Genomic DNA, 22,142 nt, shown 5'->3' with positions numbered 1-22,142 from the left:
AATCCCAGCTACTCAGGAAGGCTGAGGCAAGAGAATCACTTGAACCCAGGAGGCAGAGGTTGTGGTGAGCCGAGATTACACCATTACACCCCAGCCTGGGCAATAAGAGCGAAACTTGGTCTCAAAAAAAAAAAATATATATATATATATATGTTTTTATTTGATATTTGTAACTTTATGGCGAATGTATTTTATTATATAATGCTGACATCAAACAAAATTATAGGCAAAGTTAGAGAAATCAAATATTTATATTTTTGTAAAAATAATGAATAGAAGAGTGATACAACCATCAGAGTACTTTATTCTCAAATTCACAAAAATGATAAACCAGAAGATTAAAACTAGAAGAGATTAGTGGTTATTGGTATTTTTAACAGAATTCAGATTAAAAGGCCACATTTGTATGAGAATTATTGTTTCTCAAGATTCCAGAATTCTATTTATGTAACCAAAACAATTAGAATAATTCAAATACTGCCTGTGTAAGTTTACAACCAAGGGTTCCCTCAATTTCCCTCTAAACTGGATATGTAGTCTTGCTCTTCACCTGCTTCCCCAGAGTCTCCAATTATGTAAGTAATTCCCAGATAATTGTCTCCCAGTCATGTTCAGTCACAGGAATGTGTCATTTCAGGAATTCAAATTCCTAAATCTATATAATAACAAAATTTTTGAATTTTATGCAAAGCTAAAATTTTTCTTTTTCCTTTGGCTCCAACTGAACTCAGATGAGAAACTCAGCACAGAAAAAGGTAGTGTAGATGACTTCTCTCTTTTTCTCAGGAGAGAATCTCAGGGAGTTCTTGGATACATCCTTACGGAGCCCTACAACTATAGCTCCTGACATGGGCAATGAACCTGCACTTGTGTGTTGTGAGGTTTTGATTCTTCCTCACCCTCAAACCAGGTGTCTCATATTTTCTGTTAGAGCTCTATATCCCATCTATCACTCTTCATGCATGGCAACTGTCTTAGTATGCTATTGCTGCTGTAACAAATAAGCACAAATTTAGTGGATAAAAACAACAAAAATTATTCTCTTACAGTTTTAGAGGGTTGGAGTCTGAAAAGTCTTATGGAGCTAATATCAAGGTTACAGCAGGGCTGAATCTGTTCCTCTCCTCATCCAGCTTCTCATGTCTTCCAGCATTCCCTCACTTGTGGTTTTGTCTTTCCAGCTTCTGTTCCCATGATTGCACTGCCTCCTCCTTTTCTGCACTCAAATCTCCCTCTGCATCCCTTTTATAAGAATACTTGGGGTTACATTTTAAGCCGACTTTGATAATCCAAAATAATTCTTCAATCTCAAGATCCTCAATCTCTTCTCACTTCTCCTAAGTATCCCTTGCCCTATAAGGTAGCATTCACAGCTTCCAATGATTATGACCTGGATATACTTGGAGCCATTATTCAGCCTACTATAGGATCTAGGATGAGTCCAGGTTATTCCCTGCTCTCATTTGGACACCTTTTACCTACAAGAAACATTCACACATAGTTTATTATATGGATGTGCAACGGGTTCCCAGTGGATCTTTCACAACTCTACCACCACAGGCTTCTGGGGGCAGGATTCTCAACACCTGTTTTTCAAACCACACCTCACCTCCATTCTCATGCTTTTTTGCTGCATTCTGTGCAGCTGAGCTCTGACAACTGTATCACACAGTCTTCCTCACCCTCTGGCTTCTGTCAGTTTTCAACCATTGGAAAGCATTGGTAGGAGAAGAGAAACTGGGATGAGAAAGCGGAAAAATTATATAATTCTCTAGCTCCTTCCTCATTTTCAGGTCTTGGAAATGGCTAGAATCTGTCCTGAACTCTTGGCATCTTCTGATACTCAACGATGGAGCATGGCGTGAACATCATCCTGCTGCCCTACACAATATTGTCTAGACTATGGGTAGCTAAAAAATCTATTTGCAATTAATAATAAAGAAATAAAAACAAGGTTCTGATTAAGTATTCTGCAGTATATTTTCCTGGAATATTGGCTACTTAAATGTTTTTCATATAATTATTAAATAAATATTTATTCCGATATGGCCCATCTCTCTTCTGATATAGCCCATGTTGAATTTTTTCTTCAGAAAGGAAAAGAGATTTTACTCCTGCATTTAATCCAGTGATTATTTTTCGTTTAAACATCAGGCATCTGGTTAATACACTCTAGGTGTGCAAAAAGTGTGACTGACACATCATTTCACTGTACGCTCCTCTGTACAGAACACTTCCAACCACAGTGTTGCTAGCCCTTGAAAGAACATTTAGCACCTAGACCACCATGTTATTGTAATGATTCTTGGTAATTCTTACTTGGGTCATGGGAAATGAGAAAGACATTTCTGATGAAAAATAATAAAATTCTACTGCAAGAGATATTGAAAGTCAAATCTGTGTATCAGGCCCAGAAGCAGTAGGTTTCACTTAACAGAGGAGAAGGAAATCAAAACTGAGATTTGCAAGCCTGGATGTGGGCGACCACTATTAACTATCACATTAGTGTCATTATCATTTGGACAAGCAGGACCACAGGTAACAACATTAGCTTCAGAATCATGAAAGGATTTTTTGTTGGAAGAGGAAAGAGGGAGGAATGTAGAGACAGATAATAATGTGAAATAACATGAGGCAGGAAAAATTTTGATGTAATGAGAATAAGAAATAATGTAAGGATGGAAAAATTATTGATACAAGTTATACATATGATTATGTAAGTATTATAATCATGTTCTCAACATGCATTCTTTGAGATATTGTCTCAATTGGATGTATTTAGGTAACGTAATTTGTAAACAGAAACGATGGGCAAGTGCATACATATAAAGAAAACCCCTGAATACCTGTCATACTGCCTATTTATATAAATCAGAATCCTTTACAATCTTGAACTCATTCTGCTTAGAAAAACAAAACGTGATTTGATAATAAGATTTCCAGAAAACACATTCAGGCATTTATATTAGAGAAACAGGAAGCTAGACCATTTTAAAAATCATTTTTCTGAAATTGTAAGTGACTAAAACAGCCATGAATATTGTGCAGCCATATAAAAGAACGAGATCATGTCTTTTGCAGCAACATAGATGAAGCTGGAGGACATTTTCCTAAGCAAACTAACACAGAAACAGAAAACCAAATATTGCATGTTCTCACTTATAAGTGGGAGCTAAACGTTGAGTACATGTGGACACAAAGAAGGGAACAATAGAAACCAGGACCTGCTTGAGGGTGGAGAGTAGAAGGAGGGTGAGGATCAAAAAACTACCTGTTGGGTACTATGCTTATTGCCTGGGTAATGAAATAACCTGTAAACCAAATCCCCAGAATACTCAATTTACCCATGTAACAAGCCTGCACAGGTACCCCCTAAACCTAAAATTAAAAAAAAAAACAAAAAAACTGATGCTAACATGTTCTTACAAAAAAAAAAACAGAATTGTAAAACAGAATGAAAATAGCATACATATCTGAGAAGCCATTTAACATATTTAACATTCCCTTTAAGAATGAGTATGCCTCTGTGCAAATTTGCTATATCTAATTCTCCCAGGTAAGAAAGTTGTTCATACAGGAAAAACCAAAACAAAACAAAACAAAAACAGCCATGATTTTCACTACATATTAAAAGAAGCAACCTTTTCTTAGTAATCGGTAGCAAAAAACTTTACTTAAGTGGCAGTTTTTGGAAGGATATAATTTAAAACTAAGGACTTACTTTGCAAATAGCAGTAAGTGTTCTTAAATCAATGGTTACCATTAAACACAGCTTATATAGCATACACAAGTTAAGCAATAGTGTCAGAAAATAAACAGGAATCAAGACAGCACTAGTTCAGGGACTGTTCTTGAATTCATAATATGTGGACCAAGAAGAGATGAGGAAGGTAGAGTCAGAAATTGCTTTTGTGTAATTTTGAGGAGGCCATACCAAAGCTTAACAATACCAGAAGCCTATAGATGGTAGGGAGCATGGAAATCCATCAAATACTTTAAATATTAGCCTTATAAGTGGTTTTTTTGATAAGACAGGCACAATTTTCAGACTGTAAATGGCTTGGAAACCTGAAAACCAGACACGGTTTATTTTCACAGGTCAAACGGAATGGCTTGATTTGGCTGATAAGACTGGAATAGTAATACTATCACCTAGGAAAGCGCACACAGAGTGAGGCTCAACTGATAGCTACAAGAGAGGGTCAAATATCCATTTTAGTTAATCTGCCAAAAGTGAGTAGGGGCAATAATGCCCTGTGCAATGTGGTCTCTTCCTCCAGAAAACAATAGGATCATCTTAGGCAGGAGCCACAAGTCTGGCATGCAGTGGAAGCCTCTGCATCAGAAATAGTCCTTCACTCTGTGCCAGTCTATGACGGTCGCTGTGTTGTCATGTCCAGAATAACGATAAATCCAGGCAGCACTGGTAGAGATCAGATAGTGCACAGACTTTAAACCTTTCACAAAATTTAACCTGAAAGGAATCACAGATGTACATGTAAAATACAGATATCCACATTCTCTAATGAGACCAGCTGGAATCTATTGATTGAGTCTGCACTAACTGATCCATATTTTCTGTAACCTAAAACTTTCTAAAACATAAAGTCTATTAATTTTTAAAAATCAGAGGGACTAATTGAAGTAAAATCATAAAATAAATAAAAATATATAATTTCTAAATAGTATATTACAGTTAAGATTGTATTCAAATACATTTTAATCATGATTCTCAGAATCACCTGTGAAATATTTTTATACAATTTTAGAAAAGAAATAAGTGAAGTAAAAAAATCATTTTTATATAGGCTGTTTGCATATCATAACATGATCAATTAATGGCAGAACTGAGTCCCAAATTCACAAATTCAGCTTCCAAATTCTACTATCCTTCATTCTTTTCCATATGAAGTGGGAAAATAATAATAAACTCAGTAAAAAACAGCACCACCTGTCCAAAACCAAAATAACAATTGATTTATTTAGGGACTAAGTTCTCCCCTATAATAAAAATTAAAATGACTATCAAATAGGGAGTTAATAACATTTGTTTATATTTTTCCCTTTTCCACTTCCTCCTTGCCTTTCTTATCTCAGTGAATGTATTAAAGGTCTAAATATTTCATGCAAGAATTAGAGCCAGTAGTGGGGATACAGTTAAATGGGTGAGTCTTAGTGAGTCTACAGTTCCATGTACAGTGCATGTTGGAGATAGATCAGAAACTCACCTCTACCTTTGGAACATCAAATATCTAAAAAAAAAAACTCTGTGAGGCCAACATTTGCCTTTGTATTTATTTCATTCATTCTGCTTAATTTCTTCTTCAGGCTTGACTTTTATTATCTCATTTGTTGCAGCTGCCATGCCCTAACCACACAAAACTAGACTTAATGGTGAGTCACCTGAATGATTTTGTTTCCACCTATTTCTTATTTTCCATTACATATGCCTAATTAACTGTGGCATGCAGCTAAATTAAATTTCATCTTCTCTTGTCACTAAGTATGCAGAAAAAAATAATTAAACTTTTTAAAAAGGAACATCATCTTCTCTTTTTCTGTATCCAGATTGCATATTCTGATGATAGAGGTCAAACTGCCTGGTGCTAATTCATATCAGGCTCTCAAATTTCACCTTGATTATCACTGGAAATTGATCATTATTTTCCTTTTTTTTTGTCAAATTTTATGGTGGCACTTGCCTGTAATCCCAGCTACTCGGGAGGCTGAGACAGGAGAATCGCTTGAACCTGGGAGTGGGAGGTTGCAGTGAGCAGAGATCATGCCATTGCACTCCAGCCTGGGCAACAAGAGCGAAACTCTGTCTCAAAAGAAAACAAGAAAAAAAAATTTCTTATTCTCAATACCAAGATGTTTTGTCGTTATTTTCAAATTTTGATCACTGCCCTTAAACCATCTCTCTTACAGGAAGTGAGCAAAGGCCAAAAGGATAAAGAGACTAAAAGTCTGTGATAAACAGAAAATGTCAAAGGCTACCCTAGAGAAATTTATAACCATTTATACCCATATACCCACCTAGTCACTAAATATCCAAACAAACAAAGCACAAGAACAGAAAACATATTACAATTTTAAATATAGATTACAAGTGTAGTGAAGTGATAATTTATGAAATACAGAGAACATCCAAGCCAACATTATTTATAATAGTCTTGAAAAGAAAGCAATTAAATGTCCATCAAAGGTACAGTAAGTAAACTGATTGAGAGTATATCATACAAAAAAATTACATACACAAGTAAACTACAGCTGTCCACAGCAACACAGATAACTCTAATAAATACAGAATAAAACAATGCAAAAAAAAGTACAGTTTCATTCTATTCACACAAAATTAAAATAAGCAAAAAAGCTACTAAGAATATTTGCATAAGAAGCAAGAAAATCAGAAGAACGGTTAATTCTAGGAGGAAGCATTGTAATTAAGGAGGATCAATGCAGGAAACACTCTGGGGTGTGGTAATATCTATCTTTACTTAACTTTTATTATTATTCATTAATCTCTACATATATGTTTTCTGTCCTTTCCTGTATGTTTGTCATATTTCAGAGGGAAAGATATTAATTGATTTCTTTATCTAATTGGTAATTTTTATTATCATAAAAGTTTATCTTAAAAAGAATGGAGGATATACAAATGAGTTTTGCATATTATCTCACTTGATATTAGAGGTATGACTAAAATAACATTCCACTGTAACTGTGAACTTTGAATACTTGGTTTCTCAAGTAACTCAACAATTCCCGCAACACCTAACCCTAACTACATGCTTCGGATAAGGTAAACTTAAACTAAATCAGCTTCCCCCTGATGGCTGAAAGGAACATTTTCTTCCTGAAATCGTATCTCTGGAGGCAGACATCATGTGGATTTGCAGGTTGCATTAACACCACCACCGGTTAAAAAGATCAGCAGGTCAAGATTTCATTTTAAAATAGTCTAAATTAGTAATATTTCCTGTCACCTAGCAGGAAAAAATACAAACTTAATTTGTAATGTTCTCTAGAACAACCGATTTCATCCCAGGCTTACTGATTTACCATGAATAAATTAGTGAGAAAGATGAGACACTCAGAGCTAGAAGCAAATAAAAAACTAAGCACATAAGCAAAGTACCTTAAAAAGAAACATTAGGAACAAAAAAGACAGAAGATACAAAATAACAGCTAGGCACGGTGGCTCACGCCTGTAATCTCAGCATTTTGGGAGGCTGAGGCAGGCAGATCACCTGAGTTCAGGAGCTGGAGACCAGCCTGAACAACATGGTGAAACCCCATCTCTACTAAAAATACAAAAATTAGCTGGGTATGGTGGCAGGCGCCTGTAATCCCAGCTACTCAGGAGGCTGAGGCAGAGAATCACTTGAACCTGGGAGGTGGAGGTTGCAGTGAGTCGAGATCACACCATTGCACTCCAGCCTGGGTGACAGAGCAAGACTCCATCTCCAAAAAAAAAAAAAAGGAAAAGATACAAAACAACCATTATGTCAATAATCAGACACATGGTATAAATTAATTATATTTACCATAGTTAAGGGAACATAAGACAAATTTGGAAATGTGTTTAGAAAACAAAAAACTCTAAAATACATAAATGTATGGATTTGTAAAAGAACTAAATATAATTTTTTGAAAGACAAAATAATATATTGGATACATTTAATGTCTACTTAGACACAGATGAAGAGAGAATTAATGAATTGAATGACATTTCTGAACTCATTTTTCAAATCACAGCCCATAGAGACAAAAAGACAGCATGAAAAAGAAATTAAACATATGGCAGTTTAGACAAATGCCTCCAGGTAGCACAATTTAATCTAATTGTGTTAAAGGGTTATATTAAAATTGTGATATACTACTGTTGAATTGAAACTTTTATTATTATTAAAAGACCCATGTTCTTACTACATTTTTCCTTAAAGTGTGTTTTGTCAGGTATCAGGAGCTATGATAATTTAGTTTGATTAATGTTTGCATTATATAAATGTTGATCTATTTTCAACCATTTCACATCATTATCTACTAGATGTCATTTTTGTAAATAACCTGTAACATTTAAAAGAAAAATTTTTTTTAAATGGAGTTTCAATCTGTCACCCAGGCTGGAGTGCAATGGCGCGATCTCAGCTCACTACAACCTCCGCCTCCCGGGTTCAAGTGATTCTCCTGCCTCAGCCTCCTGAGTAGCTGGGATTAAAGGCATGCACCACCACCCCCAGCTAATTTTGTGTTTTTAGTAGAGATGAGGTTTCACCACGTTGGTCAGACTGGTCTTGAACTCTTGACCTCAGATGATCCACCTGCCTTGGCCTCCCAAAGTGCTGGGATTACAAGCATGAGCCACCACGCCCGGCCAACATTTAAAAATTTTTAAGAACCCATTGTGATAATTTTTAATTTTTTTTCCTGGAACATTTACAGAGTTTACCTTTACTTTTGATATGTCTGATTTTTTATAATTTACATAAATTTATGCTTTCTACTTGTCCTTGCCTGATCTTACATCTCTCCCCCACTCCACCCACCTTTATAACTTCTTTTGAATGTACTTATTTTTCTCAATCTATTTTTTTCTGTAATTTTTGAAATTATACTTTCATCATTTTACTACTCACTTTAGAATTTAATCCATGTATATGTGAATTATTAATATCTGAAGCTGATCATCATCTTTGCACTCTTCCAAAACAACTTAAGACCCAACAATGCTCCATAGTCTGCCAATGAAATTATATGCTTTTGTTATGAAGTTTATTTCTATCCATCAAAGGAGAGGGTAGTTGACCTGTGGTTACTGTGGTGTGTATGTCTCGGAGCACACATTAGACTATAAAAGAAATTTCACATATGCACACTTCAGTCCTTTCAATGATAAAAACAAATTATGCTCATCAGAAACAGTAACACAAAAATAGAAAACCACATATGAAAAATACAAATTTAACAAGTTAATGACCAAAATATTATTACATTATAATCTTTTCAGGTCAGACACATAATCTTATTCTATTACAAACACATATATAATTATAGAATTCTTTCTAATAAAATATAAAGTTATATTATGTAATAATTTTACTTTTTTCCACTTAATGTATCATGGAAGATTATCCACATAAATACCCGAAAAGCTATCTCATCTATGTTTAATGACTGTATAAATTTTATTATAGAAATAAGTAATAATTGTTTTCATTATTTAATTTAACAGTTAATTTACTTTTTAAAGTGAAACATCCATTGGTCATTTGAAAAATTAGATAAAGCTATGAATAATTATGTTAGAGATTATATCGAGGGAATAGGGTTGTATGTTGTGTTCAACTGAATCATTTACAATGAGCATAAATATTTACAATCACAAAAAAGGTATTTCTGAAAATCAGTATCTGTTACAATCATTCAAATGCAATGTCATTTATTTATATTACATTATTTAGTCTATTGTTTTCTCATTTTAAAAAAATAGCAATTAAGGCAAAGAGGAAATCTTTATGGTTAAAATTTAAAATTTTATCTTTAGAAATAAAAAAGTGGTTCATCATACATAAAAGAAAAAACAAATTTAATTTGTAAGAGTACACTATCTTTAATTTTCTTAAGTCAAAAACATAGTTTACATATTAGCCTTACTGTAAACATCCTCTCTGACGTCACAATATTAAGACTTCTGTTGCCTTGGTCCCATCTCATTCTGACCCTGTGCTTATTGGCCCTTACAATTTAATCTGAACAATGGAACCAGAGACATCAGCACTGTCCAGGCTCTCTCCTGATCTTCATCCTTCGCCAGCAGCATTTCATGAAATAAATACGGGTAAAACCAGATTCTGCTGTTATTGCTAAATCATCTCTTCTTTTGATGAGAAAATAGTATTAAAAATAACGACTTCATAACCAGGTACTTTTAGAGGAGGATTTGAAAATCTTTTGTCTTTATAAATGAGTTTAAGATTTTCTAATTAAAGGGGACTTAAATCTCAGAAAATTATAGTTTAGTAAGTAAATATTTACAATTGCACTAGGTTTAATATTATTTAGGGGAATGTTATTGACTTTTGGTGAATGTCATTGACTTTTGGTGTCTATGAGTTCTGCTTCACTTGTACTGAAGGAATACCTGCAATATGCTGTGGAAAGAATTTATTTAGTGCGAATTAGATAATGGCTTTTCATGTTCCTTTCATTAGGATTAAATTCAACTATAAGAAGAGGCAGAAATAGGCATTTAAATTAATTTGAATATTTCTACTCTTGCTTCTATTTCCAATTTTACTGCAGATGCTAATGCCCATTATATTCTTACAATTACTATTCCACATCACTGGTATTATTACTACTACTAAAGAAAAACACATATTGAGTGGTTAATACGTTTCAAGCACTATGCTATCGACTTTATATACATTAACTTAATCTCTACAATATATCTATAAATGATTATTGTATTGTTACCTGTATATTATAGACAAGGAACGAAGAATTTTTTTAAAAGAGTAAGAATTTACCACATTTCACAAAGCAAAAAAAAATGGAGCCAATTTTAAAACTCTCCTATGATTATAAAATGTGACAATTTGTATCACATATAATATGCCATTTAATCATATGTTTATGTATCGTATAAGTATGTGTATATACATATATCTGGATTATAGTTATTGGATGCATTTTTTTTATCTTTTTTAGAGTTTTCTGAGGAAAGTATAATATACTCAGACCTCAAAGTTCATTGTTCTTCAAATATCCAGAACGGAAAAATAACTAAAACTTTGAAAACAAAAGGTAAAAACCACTTAAAACTCTAGATTCACTTTTTGGCTTAAATATTTTAATGAACTAATCATGAAAACAAATATTATAGGGCTAATGTTTGAATCAGGATTTATTTCTTGTCCCTACACTTTTTAATAGGTCATAGTAACCTACAGTGCTCTGTTAAGAGCAAATGAGAATGGTCAACGAGGCAGCAATGGCCGCGATGACTTAGAATGGTATACCAAGATCTTGGAAAAAGAATGTTTCATACACAGTTTCCTGGTTTGATATTTTAATTTTGAAAAAGTTAAATGTCTTTTTAGTGCTTCAGTATTTCTACAAATAGAGGATGTGAGATACCTCATGATGAACATGATGAATTAACTTTTATCAAAACGGTCACAGAATACCTGTCTGGCCAACAGCAAAAGTTGGAGTTTTGTTCTTAAACTAGTTCTATTACAAAGATGAAAGATATAGTTAAAAAAAAAAACAAAAAACTGGGTGGGGGGCAGCTGCGGTGGCTCACGCCTCTAATCCCAGCTCTTTGGGAGACCAAGGCAGGCGGATCACCTGAAGTCAGGAGTTCGAGACCAGCCTGGCCAACATGGTGAAACCTCGTCTCTACTAAAAATACAAAAATCAGCCGGGCATGGTGGTATGCACTTGTAATCTCAGCTACTCAGGAGGCTGAGGCAGGAGAATCACTTGAAACTGGGAGGCAGAGGTTGCAATGAGCCAAGATTGCTCCACTGCACTCCAGCCTGGGCGAGAGAGCGAGACTCTGTCTCAAAAAAAAAAAAAAAAAAATTACGAGAGGGAAATGAACTAAATCCACAGTAGGACTTCTGAAGTGCTCTTTCGTAGCCTTTGGAAGAGTTCTTTACTAGGGCAACTTGTTAGTTCATAAACAGCTCATATCTACATCAAAATGTTAATATCTTCCCAGGATGCATCTAAATCTGCAAAATAATTTTTAGAATTACTCCCCACAGGCTGAGGTATGTTTTCCCACAGCACAGTGCTCCCATGAGCTTACGTTTTAGACCAATTCAAGTGGGTTAAATATTCTTGGTGAAAGTTCTTTTTAGTATCAACTCCCAAATGTGGTTTCCATTGATTACGTTAGCCAGCTTCTCTCTTTTTGAACAGTGTCTCCGTGGTGCATTGCTGCTGTGATATTTGCCTTCCTTTATTTAATCGCTCTGGTAATAGTTGCAGCTATGGTAGCTAAGAGTAAGTATTTTTTAAAGCAATTTCATTAATTTTTTAATTACTAAAATATAATTTTAAATAGCCTTTAAATTTGGTTCTAAGGTCTTCATCAAGATATTTTTCTCATTTATTATTTTAATTATATACGAGTAATTTTATCAATTCATTTTTTTGAGTTATCAGCAATGGCATAGGCCCTGGTGTCCTCATCAGAAGATGTTAGTGGATAGCTGAGTATTTTGATAGAAACGGAAAATAGTGCCAGTATTCTATATTTTATTATATTGTTATTGACATTAGATTCACAAGCTGTGAGATGTAATAAAATGTGAAAATGTTTATAGATGTTACTGGTTTGGCAGTTAAAAGTTAACTTATTATGGCATTAAGTTCAGATCATTTGAAAGAGCAATTTAATAGAGGCAATAGAAGATGGTGGGTACAGAATCATCAAAAAATGAAAGAAAATGACCAAGATATCAAACTGAGTCTGCATATTGCTTGCACTAAGTTTGTCTTAATATTATAAAACATATAATCTTTTAAAATAATAAATTTATCAAATACTCCATACTATAAGAAAACTAGAAACATGAAGTTCTTTTAATATAGAAAGTTAAGATGAAATTGATTCATTAAAAAAAGAAAAACAACCCAAAACATATGGACGCATAAATAGATAATAAAGCAATTCTAATCTCAAAGTGAACTATTTTAGTATAGAAAAGAATATGTAACTTTTAGTAACAAACATAAACTTTTTTGAAATGTATGATTTCCTACGAAGATACATACTATGATAAAATGACTCGGGAAAAAAGAGACAATTTGAATAAATATTACTACATACTGCAGAAAAAATAATTAAGCTAATCAAAGATGTGCCTCCAAATAGATACCTGGCTGATAATTTTTAAAGAATGAATTTGAGGCTGAGCGTGGTGGCTCACGCCTGCAATCCCAGCACTTTGGGAGGCCAAGGCAGGAAGATCACCTGAGGTCAGGAGATCAAGACCAGTCTGGCCAATATGGTGAAATCCTGTCTCTACTAAAAATAGAAAAAGTAGCTGGGCGTGGTGGCGGCTGCCTGTAATCCCAGCTACTCGGGAGGCTGAGGCAGGAGAATTGCTTGAACCTGGGAGGTGGAGGTTGCAGTGAGCCAAAATCACGCCACTGCACTCCAGCCAGGGTGACAGAGTGAGACTCCATCTCAAAAAAAAAAAAAAAAGAAAGAAAGAAAGAAAGAAAGAAAGAACTCAAATATATCTTAATAACAGAAAATGACTACTAGATAAGCTGTTCAGTATCTACCAAAGGATGAAAGATTCTCACCCCACCCCACCTAAAATCAGTAAAATTAGTTTAGGATTATTTCTATATACAGGAAAATATTTTAGGACAATATTCCTCAAAAACAGAAAAACAAAAATCCTACATAAAAGAGCCAACATAATACATCACTGTTATAATGATAAAATTCTGGTTTCACTTGGGGATAAAAATTCGTTCACTTATCAAGAGATGTTTCAATAGGAGAAAAGGAAATAAATACAAACATATTTAACTTGATTAAGAGTATTTATAAGAGCCTTCGGCAAATATTATCTTTCACAGTGAATCATTATAATCATTTTCAATAAAATCAGGAAGACAAGGATGACTGCTATAACTATTAGTATTCAACTTTTTTTTGCGCATCTTCAGCAAGGAAAAACCACAATGTAAGAAAACCTAGTTAGACATAATATAAACCGGAATTGAAATTAACAACTGCAATTATATGCAGATGATGCGCTTTCTTATCCAGATGGTTAAAAAAGAAACTACTGGAAAGAAACAATCAAATTAAAAAGAACAATTCAATAAGTAAACTCAATCCAAAATTAAAATAGCTTTCTTATATACCAGCAAGATCTAATATCCAATTTCCAGGTCCACTTTTCAAGCCTCCTATTTGACATTTCTTCTTAGATAACTTTAAAAATGCCTGGAACATTGCTTTCAAACACTTTATATTCCCAGCCCTGGTCCTTACTAGGATCAAGAAAAAAATCACATACTTTAATACTTTTAACTTACTCTGCATCTGTTGACCAAATGTCTAGTGAGGTGACGCTAGGGGCCATCTGTGTTATCTCACAGCCACTGAATATCTCGGCTCACTGAGCCAGTGTAATTCTCCACATCTGCACTCCTACCCATCTAATCTGAGGCAATATCTCCCTCTCTGTCTACTCCATAAACCCCCAAGTGATATCACTATGCCTACCCTTGATTCTTTCTAATCGATTTCCAGAATTGTCTCTTCAAAATGCAAATTTTATAAACTCACTTACCTTTACCAATTAGTTTCTTAACACTGTAGATTCAGTGTAAATTTTAAAAGCCTGAACATGGTTTACAAGGCCCTTCCATACTTGGTCCACGGCTCCCTTCCCCAGCTAGAAGCACACCCTTTCTCCCGAGCTAGCCTCCAACCACAGTTGTTGTCTTTTAGTCCATTGAATGTAACATGGTTAGTGTGACTGCATAACTATTGTGCAAACAAGGATAACCATAAGAATGACAGCAGACCATATTAACAATCACTCTGGGACAACAGGCATAAATCAGGATTTCTCTGGGAAAATTTGTGTGAACTGTAACTTTAGCCACGATCCTTCTTGCCACAGAGCATGTGCACAGACTGCTATTCTTTTACTCTGTTATGATATCTTATGTATCAGTCATTTGTAGCATTTTCCAGTCTCATGTGTATAATTATTTCTAGGATTATGTACTCAATGGCTGACTTCTGCTAGATTATCTTCATGAGAACAGAGCCTTTGTCTTTATTTGCTCAACATTTTATCTTCTGCTTTTGAACAGTATGTTGACACATGGTAAATATTGAGCAATTACAATTCACACAAATTTTCCCAGAGAAATCCTGATTTATGCCTGTTGTCCCAGAGTAATTGTTAATATGATCTGCTGTCGTTCATACAGTGAAATTTTTTAATTAAATAAACTGATATACCTAATAATGCATATGGCCTATATATGAGACTATGATACTTTATTAAAAGGCATAAAGAAAGTCATTAGTGAAGACATTATTATAAATTGAATATATATTAAATGTACCTTGGTGGGAAGATGAACACTGAGATGATAATACTGTTCTAAATTCATTCAGCAGTTATGTAATTTCAATGCAAGTGTATTTTCATGATAAATCGGTTCATTGTAAACTATACATAAAAGTAAAATTTTATGAGATTAATACATATTGAAATACATTAACACAAGATGTAAGGATCTAGCCTTTCTAGAAATAAGGCTATAAGTGATTTCACATGATACTTTTATAAAGTAAATGTATCAAAATAAAATTATTATTAGTCATATGCAAATAGGTACAAATAATGTATAATAAAGTCATATGCAAATAGGTACAAATAATGTATAATAAAGTCATATGCACCTGTGTGCAAATAATGTGTGCATATATATGTGTATGCATATATATAAGATACAGTAGGCTCTTCAAAATGACAGATATCTAACAATAGGTATGGAAAAATAATTTTTTTAAGAATATAAAAACTAAAAAAGAATTTCTAGGTAGATTATAGTGTTAAAAATAACAGACCAGGAAAAAATAGTTGAAACAGTTTGAATACATATTCAAATCCATATAATATTATCAAAAGTATAATAGTCAAATAAATACAAAGAATTTTTTTAAAAGATGAGCCAAGGTTACATAAGTAGGAAAAATGTCCAACTTCAAAGGTAATCATGGAAATGAGAATGAATTTTAAAATACATCTTTTGCCCATTGAATTGACAAAAATAATACTTTTCCTCATAGGTGAATGTGTGGAGAATGGACCCTCTCATACAAATTTGATGTGTGAAACTGTCAAGTTATATTTTACTTATATTTTACATTTACTTATACTTTAAAAATAAGAAAAGAAAAAAGTATGTATGTACACATACAAACACATACACATGTATAAATTTACCCAATTAAGTCAGAAAGACATGCAATAATCTATTAATGTGGAAGCAAGGGTTAGTATGAAAGCAATCAATAATCTGTTGCTATGGAAACAAGAAAGAAGTAAATTTATTCATAAGCATGCAAAAAAATTGAAAACGGCCAAAAAATATATATACACAGCATTTTACAGTGATTTTTTTTTTTTTTTGCTGATGTAAATAGTGTCAGAGGAACAATGAAGGGAGGTGTTTTTCACTTTTTACAGTATATATTCAGTTTCTTTTGTAAAGTAAATTCATATGTTACTTGTTTAAAAGAGAAAATAATTGAAAGAGGAAATTATGCTCCATAAATGAAGAAGCTGTACAGGGACGTGTCAGACACAAGGTAGTAAATATCAGATGTAGCGGTATGGCCTAGGCCTAAGAATCTTTTCTTTTTTTTTTTTTTGAGAGGGAGTCTCGCTCTGTCACCCAGGCTAGAGTGCAGTGGCATGATCTTGGCTCATTGCAACCTCCGCCTTCTGAGTTCAAGTGATTCTCCTGCCTCAGCCTCCCGAGTAGCTGGGCTTACAGGTGCGTGCCACCATGCCTGGCTAATTTTTGTATTTTTAATATACACAGGGTTTCACCATGTTGGCCAGACTGGTCTCAAACTCCTGACTTCAGGTGATACACCCGCCTCGGCCTCCCAAAGTGCTGGGATTACAGGCGTGAGCCATCACGCCCCACCATATGGCCTAAGATTCTAATGGATAGTCCTCTGTAATGATGTTGTGCTGTTTCAGCCCATATATATATATATGTTGAAATATATTAACAAGAGAGGTAGAGATGTAGCCCTTCTAGAAATAAGGGTGTGAGTAATTTCACATGATAAGCTTATAAAGTAAATATATCAAAATAAAAGGAAGGAGTCTAATAATAAAGTCATATGTCTCTGTGTACAAATAATGTGTGCATATATATGTGTATGTCTATATATAATATGATACAATAGGTTCTTCAAAATGACATATTTAACAATAGATTTTGAAAAATATTTTTTAAAAGTAAAAAATAATTTTTAGGTAGATTATGGTGCTAAAAATAACAGATAAAATATAAGTAAATACGTGTGTGTGTGTGTGTTTGCATGTGTGTGCACATATATAGAGAGAGGGTATTATTCAGCCTTAAAAAAAGGAAATCTTGCCATTTTGAAAACATGGATGAACTTGGAAGACATTATGCTTAGTGAAATAAGCCAGACACAGAAAATATTGCATGATATCACTTATATGTGGAATCTTTTTTTTTAAGTTGAACTTAGAGAAACAGAGAGTAGAATGGTGGTTTCCAGTCTAGGCAGTAGATGAAATGGAAAGATATTGGTCAAAGGATACAAACTTTCAGTTAAAAGATAAATAAAGTCTAGAGATTTAATGTTCACCACGGTAATTATAGTTAACAATAATGTATTGGACTCTTGAAATTAGCTGAGAGTAGATCTTAAGTGTTCTCGCTACACACACACACACACACACAAGGTAACTATGTGAGGCGATGGACATATTAAGTTGCTTGTGGGAATTATTATACAGGTTTACTTACACCAAAATACCACATTGTACACCCTAAATATACACAATTTTTGTCAGTCATACTTAAATAAAGCTGGAAAATAATACAATTCGATAAAATGAATTACCACTCCATATAGAAGACTATTTCATTGCTAGAGCGAAGCTGTGTTTTGTAGCAATTGGACATACTACTTTGATAATTACACCTTGGTAATGTTTGAGAACACTAGCATAGTTTAAGTGTAGTGAATACTTACTTTTAAATGAAATAAAATATAAATTGGTAAAATATCCTGATAAACAGAAGCTTTTCCCTCTGTTTTACTATTATCAAACTTTGTCCTAATTACCAAAAGGGAGGAGAGAAGCAGTTGAACCATTAGAAGTAGTTCCCTGCATCAAATAAGCTAATCCTACCTGGGAATTACCAATTAGAAGGAAAACCTTCAGTGGATAATAAGGGCTTAGCATAAATGAACCAGAAATAATTAAATATATGACAGAAATAGAGGAGGAAATGCTAAATAAACAAGAATATTCTTGGGTAGAAAAATAATTCATGCATGGCTTGCTTATGCAGTGATGCCTTAAGACTTAGCTTGATTATTTGGTTTCTCATTAGTTCATTTTGAACAAGATAGGGAAGTGGTTGTTTCAGGTCCAACTAAGATCATGTCCATGAGTAGCCATATCCATCCTGTGAGAATATATTTAAAATACGGACTAACCCAATTTGGGAACAAAATGGAAAATTGCAAATTTGAGCAAATGGAAAACTGGTGACAATATTTTCTTCTTTTTCCATTAAATCATCATAAGAAAAATACTCAACCTCAATACTCTGGGTCTGGTGAGGGAACGATTCAGCAATGCTTATGACATTTATTTCCATTAGTCTAGTAATGCATCTGATACTCAGGCTGGAATAACATGGTTCAGATAACTTAAAATCATGGGGACGTGAGTTTGTACAGGACTAAACTGAAACCTTGTGGGTAAAATATTATAAGATTTTGTTACTGGACAGGGATCTGATCTGATCTTAGTAAAGCAGAAATGCAGACAGATTTCTTCTACAATTCATGTCAAGTCTCCCAAATCTTTTATACGTGACCACGGACCATTAAGACTTAAATTAATTCCAATTAGGGATATTCATTCTTATTTTAAAAATTCAAATTGTGCCATCTCTAGTGCCAGATTTGTAAAAATATTATAAAACATATCAATGCAAAATCATGTAGTTTAAAGATTTCCTATATGAAGGTAGTTAGAAATATAACTGATAAAAAAGTACAATTGTGTAAATGGTACAATTTTGTATAATTTTAATGTTAATGAATTAGAATTTTAGCATATAAATAATTCATAGCCTCTGAAGATGATTGAAAGGGTACGATTATTCAAGGTATGCTTTGGGGTGTTTACTCTGGAGGCAATTTGTGGAAAATATTGGAAAGTGAAAACTGGAGAAAGAGAGTTTGTATAATAAAATAGCTCAGCATAAAAATAATGACAATCTGAGTAGGAAAAAACTATGTTACTGTGAAGAAGGAAACAGATACATGAAGCATTGTCATGATAAACAGTACTTTGTGACTGATTAGACATACGCTACGTCTAAGGTGTTTGCTGCAAAAATAGCATAGGTTGTTTTTTCCTGACTGTCTGGGTTAACTAATAACAGCTTAGAATAACATCAATCATATATACAAACATGTGCTTATTAAATCACCAGTCATTGACTCATAAATATATTTCATAAGTAAAAGATCATACCTTAATATAAATTGCAAATGATAATTTACAATTTGTTCTTCATTCAATTAAAACAATGAATGCATAAATTGTGTTTAAGAAATTTTGGATATCTGTTTTATTTGTCATCCCAAATGTTTGAAAGTGATAACAGTATTTACTTTTGGAAATATTGTGAATTTCAGTTCATTGTCTTGAAGAGATCCTGAATACGGCAACCATTGAGACTGCACATTGCAACATAATATCACAAAACAAAGGTAAGTATTGGTTTACAAGGGGAATGTTGGTATCTACCACACATAAGCTGTTTAAATCTAGATGTATTTTGTAAATATGTATTAAGTAAATATTCACTTTGTAAATATAAGACCAAAGTTAGTTAACAATGGTGTACTTGTCAGAAAAAGTCTGGTATATCAAGACTTCTCTTGAAGTTAGGGAGGACAATTGAAAACAATAATGCAAAAATTATAATTCACTGAATGACCGTAGGTGACAAAGTTATCTTCTAGCATGTACTTTTTGTTTGTCAAGGTAATTGGTCTTCCTCTGAAGAAAACTGACATATTTATATCTACTGAAAATAAAATCTTGGCATCAAGGAAATTTGTTCTGAAGCATTGAGCTCCAGTCCCATCAAGACCAATAATGAAGAATTGGAAGTGTATAATGTGATATTCATTCTTACATTTTCTTACACATCAGATAATTATAAATAGAGAATATTTAACATATTGTGTTCATTTAAGCATGCTAAACTCAACATTTTATGAATTGGAGACATCTCAATCAAACTCAAAAGATAAAAATATGGCCATAAAATGATCTTAGATTTTAAATATATTTGCATACAGAAGTAAATACAAATATAAGAAACTTCAAATGTTGGCTAATAATGGGGGGAAAAAATCACATAGACATAGAAACTAAAGGGAATCTGGTCACAAGCGGCAACTATAAAAGAGCTAATATTTGTTGATTGCTTCAAATTTTCCTGGTACTACATCAATGATTGTGGGCATTAACTCATGTATTTTCCCAGTAATCTTATGATACAAGTATTATCATTGCCATTGTTGTATTCATAAGAAAACCAAGACCCAGAGAGAATGATACTTTTTTTCTGAGTATCAGAAATAGTAAGAATTAGAAGCTTAAACTATGATTTAAGCCAGAAGAGTCTAACTCTAAAGATCAGGAACATAGTCATTATGCTATGCTTTGCTGACCTCAGAACAAAAAATCATAATGAATCAAATTGTAAGAATATTGCTTCTTTGTAAATAGTCAGAGCTGCTTATACAAGCAGATTTACATTTTTCTACCCTGGATGTATCTTCTAAAGAAGAACAGTGAGAAAAAGAATAATAGCTCTTCATAAGGACTATTTTGATATTAATTATTGTTTGGAATGTGAATAAAAGACATTAACAGAAGTAATGTTTCCCCCCAGTAGATCCTAGCAAGCCTAAAGAATATAGATGTCTTTTATATTTTAGTTCTCCTCTACTATGTGACTATTACTTCTATATTTTTTCTTCTTTTTCATTATATTGAAGTTCTGTTATTGCCTTTAATAAAGACTTCAATTCAGATCAATGATGGTAAATTTATGGCATATATGCTGAAAATTTCCATACAGCATTCTTAGAAGTCACTCTTCATAATTGCAACATCCTTCCCTACTGAGCTAGACTTCACTTTGAATAACTTTCAACAGAGCACACCAGAAAGTCTCTTCCAATTGCATTACTCTCATCTCATCTACATATGGTGCTTCAAAGTGAACTTATATATACACATCAGCAATGAGCTCTTCCAACAAAAGCAAGCAAAAAATGCACATAAAGAGCAATGAATTTGCTAAGGCAATCGCTCCTAATGGTCTATTACCTCAAAATTTGTCTTTTTTTTTTTTTTGGTTTTTTGTTGTCGTTGTTTTTTGTGACGGATTCTCTGTCTCCCAGGCTGGAGTGCAGTGGCGCAATCTCAGCTCACTGCAAGCTCCACCTCCCGGGTTCATGCCATTCTCCTGCCTCAGCCGCCTGAGCAGCTGGGATTACAGGTGCCCACCACGCCCGGCTAATTTTTTTGTATTTTTTAGTAGAGATGGGATTTCACCATATTAGGGAGGAAGGTCTCGATCTCCTGACCTCGTGATCCACCCACCTCCACCTCCCAAAGTACTGGAAGTACAGGCGTGAGCCACTGTGCCCAGCCCAATTTTTTTTGTATTTTTAGTAGAGATGGGGTTTCACCATGTTGGTCAGGCTGGTCTCGAACGCCTGACCTTGTGACCCACCCGCCTTGGACTCCCAAAGTGCTGGGATTACAGGCGTGAGCCACCATGCCTGGCCTAAAATTTGTTTTTATAAATCACAATTTCCCCATAACCTAGAGTAGAAGAGATAATATCTGAATTGTCCACAACTGATAGAAAATATCAAACTACATACTATCAAAGGCTTATGAACTCCAGTAGAGTGAATAAAATGACAAGTTAGGTATATCATATGTAACTGTTGAAAAAAAAGACAAACAGAAACCTAAAGGTAGGAAGAGAAGCAAAGTTTACTTTCAAAGGAGCAACAATTATAATGGAAGCTAACCTATAAAAAGAAAAGGAAAATGAAGGCTATACGATTACTGATTGACAACTGCCATACTAAAATTCTATTCTCAGAGGCGATTATCTAATCAGATGGAAATGATATCAGCATCTAGTTATACTCCATAGGTAAAAGAAAGACCATTTAAGTAGAGCAAAAACAATTTATTATATCTTTATATCTGTATTAAGAAAGTATACTAGAAGAATATCCTTTTTTT

At 33.6% G+C, this 22,142-nt stretch overlaps 1 protein-coding gene and 1 long non-coding RNA gene across 9 annotated transcripts in view; both read left to right on the top strand.

Annotated features, from left to right (window-relative positions):
- The first annotated feature begins 457 nt into the window (after nucleotides 1-457).
- On the top strand, nucleotides 458-1,966 carry LOC129049056 (uncharacterized). The gene is made up of 2 exons (XR_008511823.1): nucleotides 458-575; nucleotides 1,794-1,966. It is a non-coding gene; the product is annotated as an uncharacterized LOC129049056 (long non-coding RNA).
- Nucleotides 1,967-8,992: 7,026 nt separating this feature from the next.
- The window catches only part of LOC129049053 (uncharacterized), a 48,874-nt gene continuing 35,724 nt past the window's right edge, over nucleotides 8,993-22,142 (top strand). For 5 of the 8 annotated variants that reach the window (XM_054526810.2, XM_054526808.2, XM_054526809.2 and 2 more), the window contains exons 1-4: nucleotides 8,993-9,841; nucleotides 10,714-10,809; nucleotides 11,935-12,018; nucleotides 19,496-19,570. In XM_054526810.2, coding sequence (XP_054382785.1) covers nucleotides 9,760-9,841; nucleotides 10,714-10,809; nucleotides 11,935-12,018; nucleotides 19,496-19,570 — 337 coding nt within the window. In that variant the 5' untranslated portion in view covers nucleotides 8,993-9,759. Of the gene's footprint in view, nucleotides 9,926-10,713; nucleotides 10,810-11,934; nucleotides 12,019-19,495; nucleotides 19,571-19,847; nucleotides 20,902-22,142 lie in introns of those variants that run through there. The other 3 variants (XM_054526811.2, XR_008511819.2, XR_008511820.1) reach the window with 3 other exon arrangements.

This window comes from Pongo abelii, chromosome 10, assembly GCF_028885655.2.
Source record: "Pongo abelii isolate AG06213 chromosome 10, NHGRI_mPonAbe1-v2.0_pri, whole genome shotgun sequence".
Lineage (NCBI taxonomy): Eukaryota > Metazoa > Chordata > Mammalia > Primates > Hominidae > Pongo > Pongo abelii.
The sequence above is the reverse complement of the archived record's forward strand: the minus strand, read 5'-3'. Positions and strand labels throughout refer to the sequence as shown.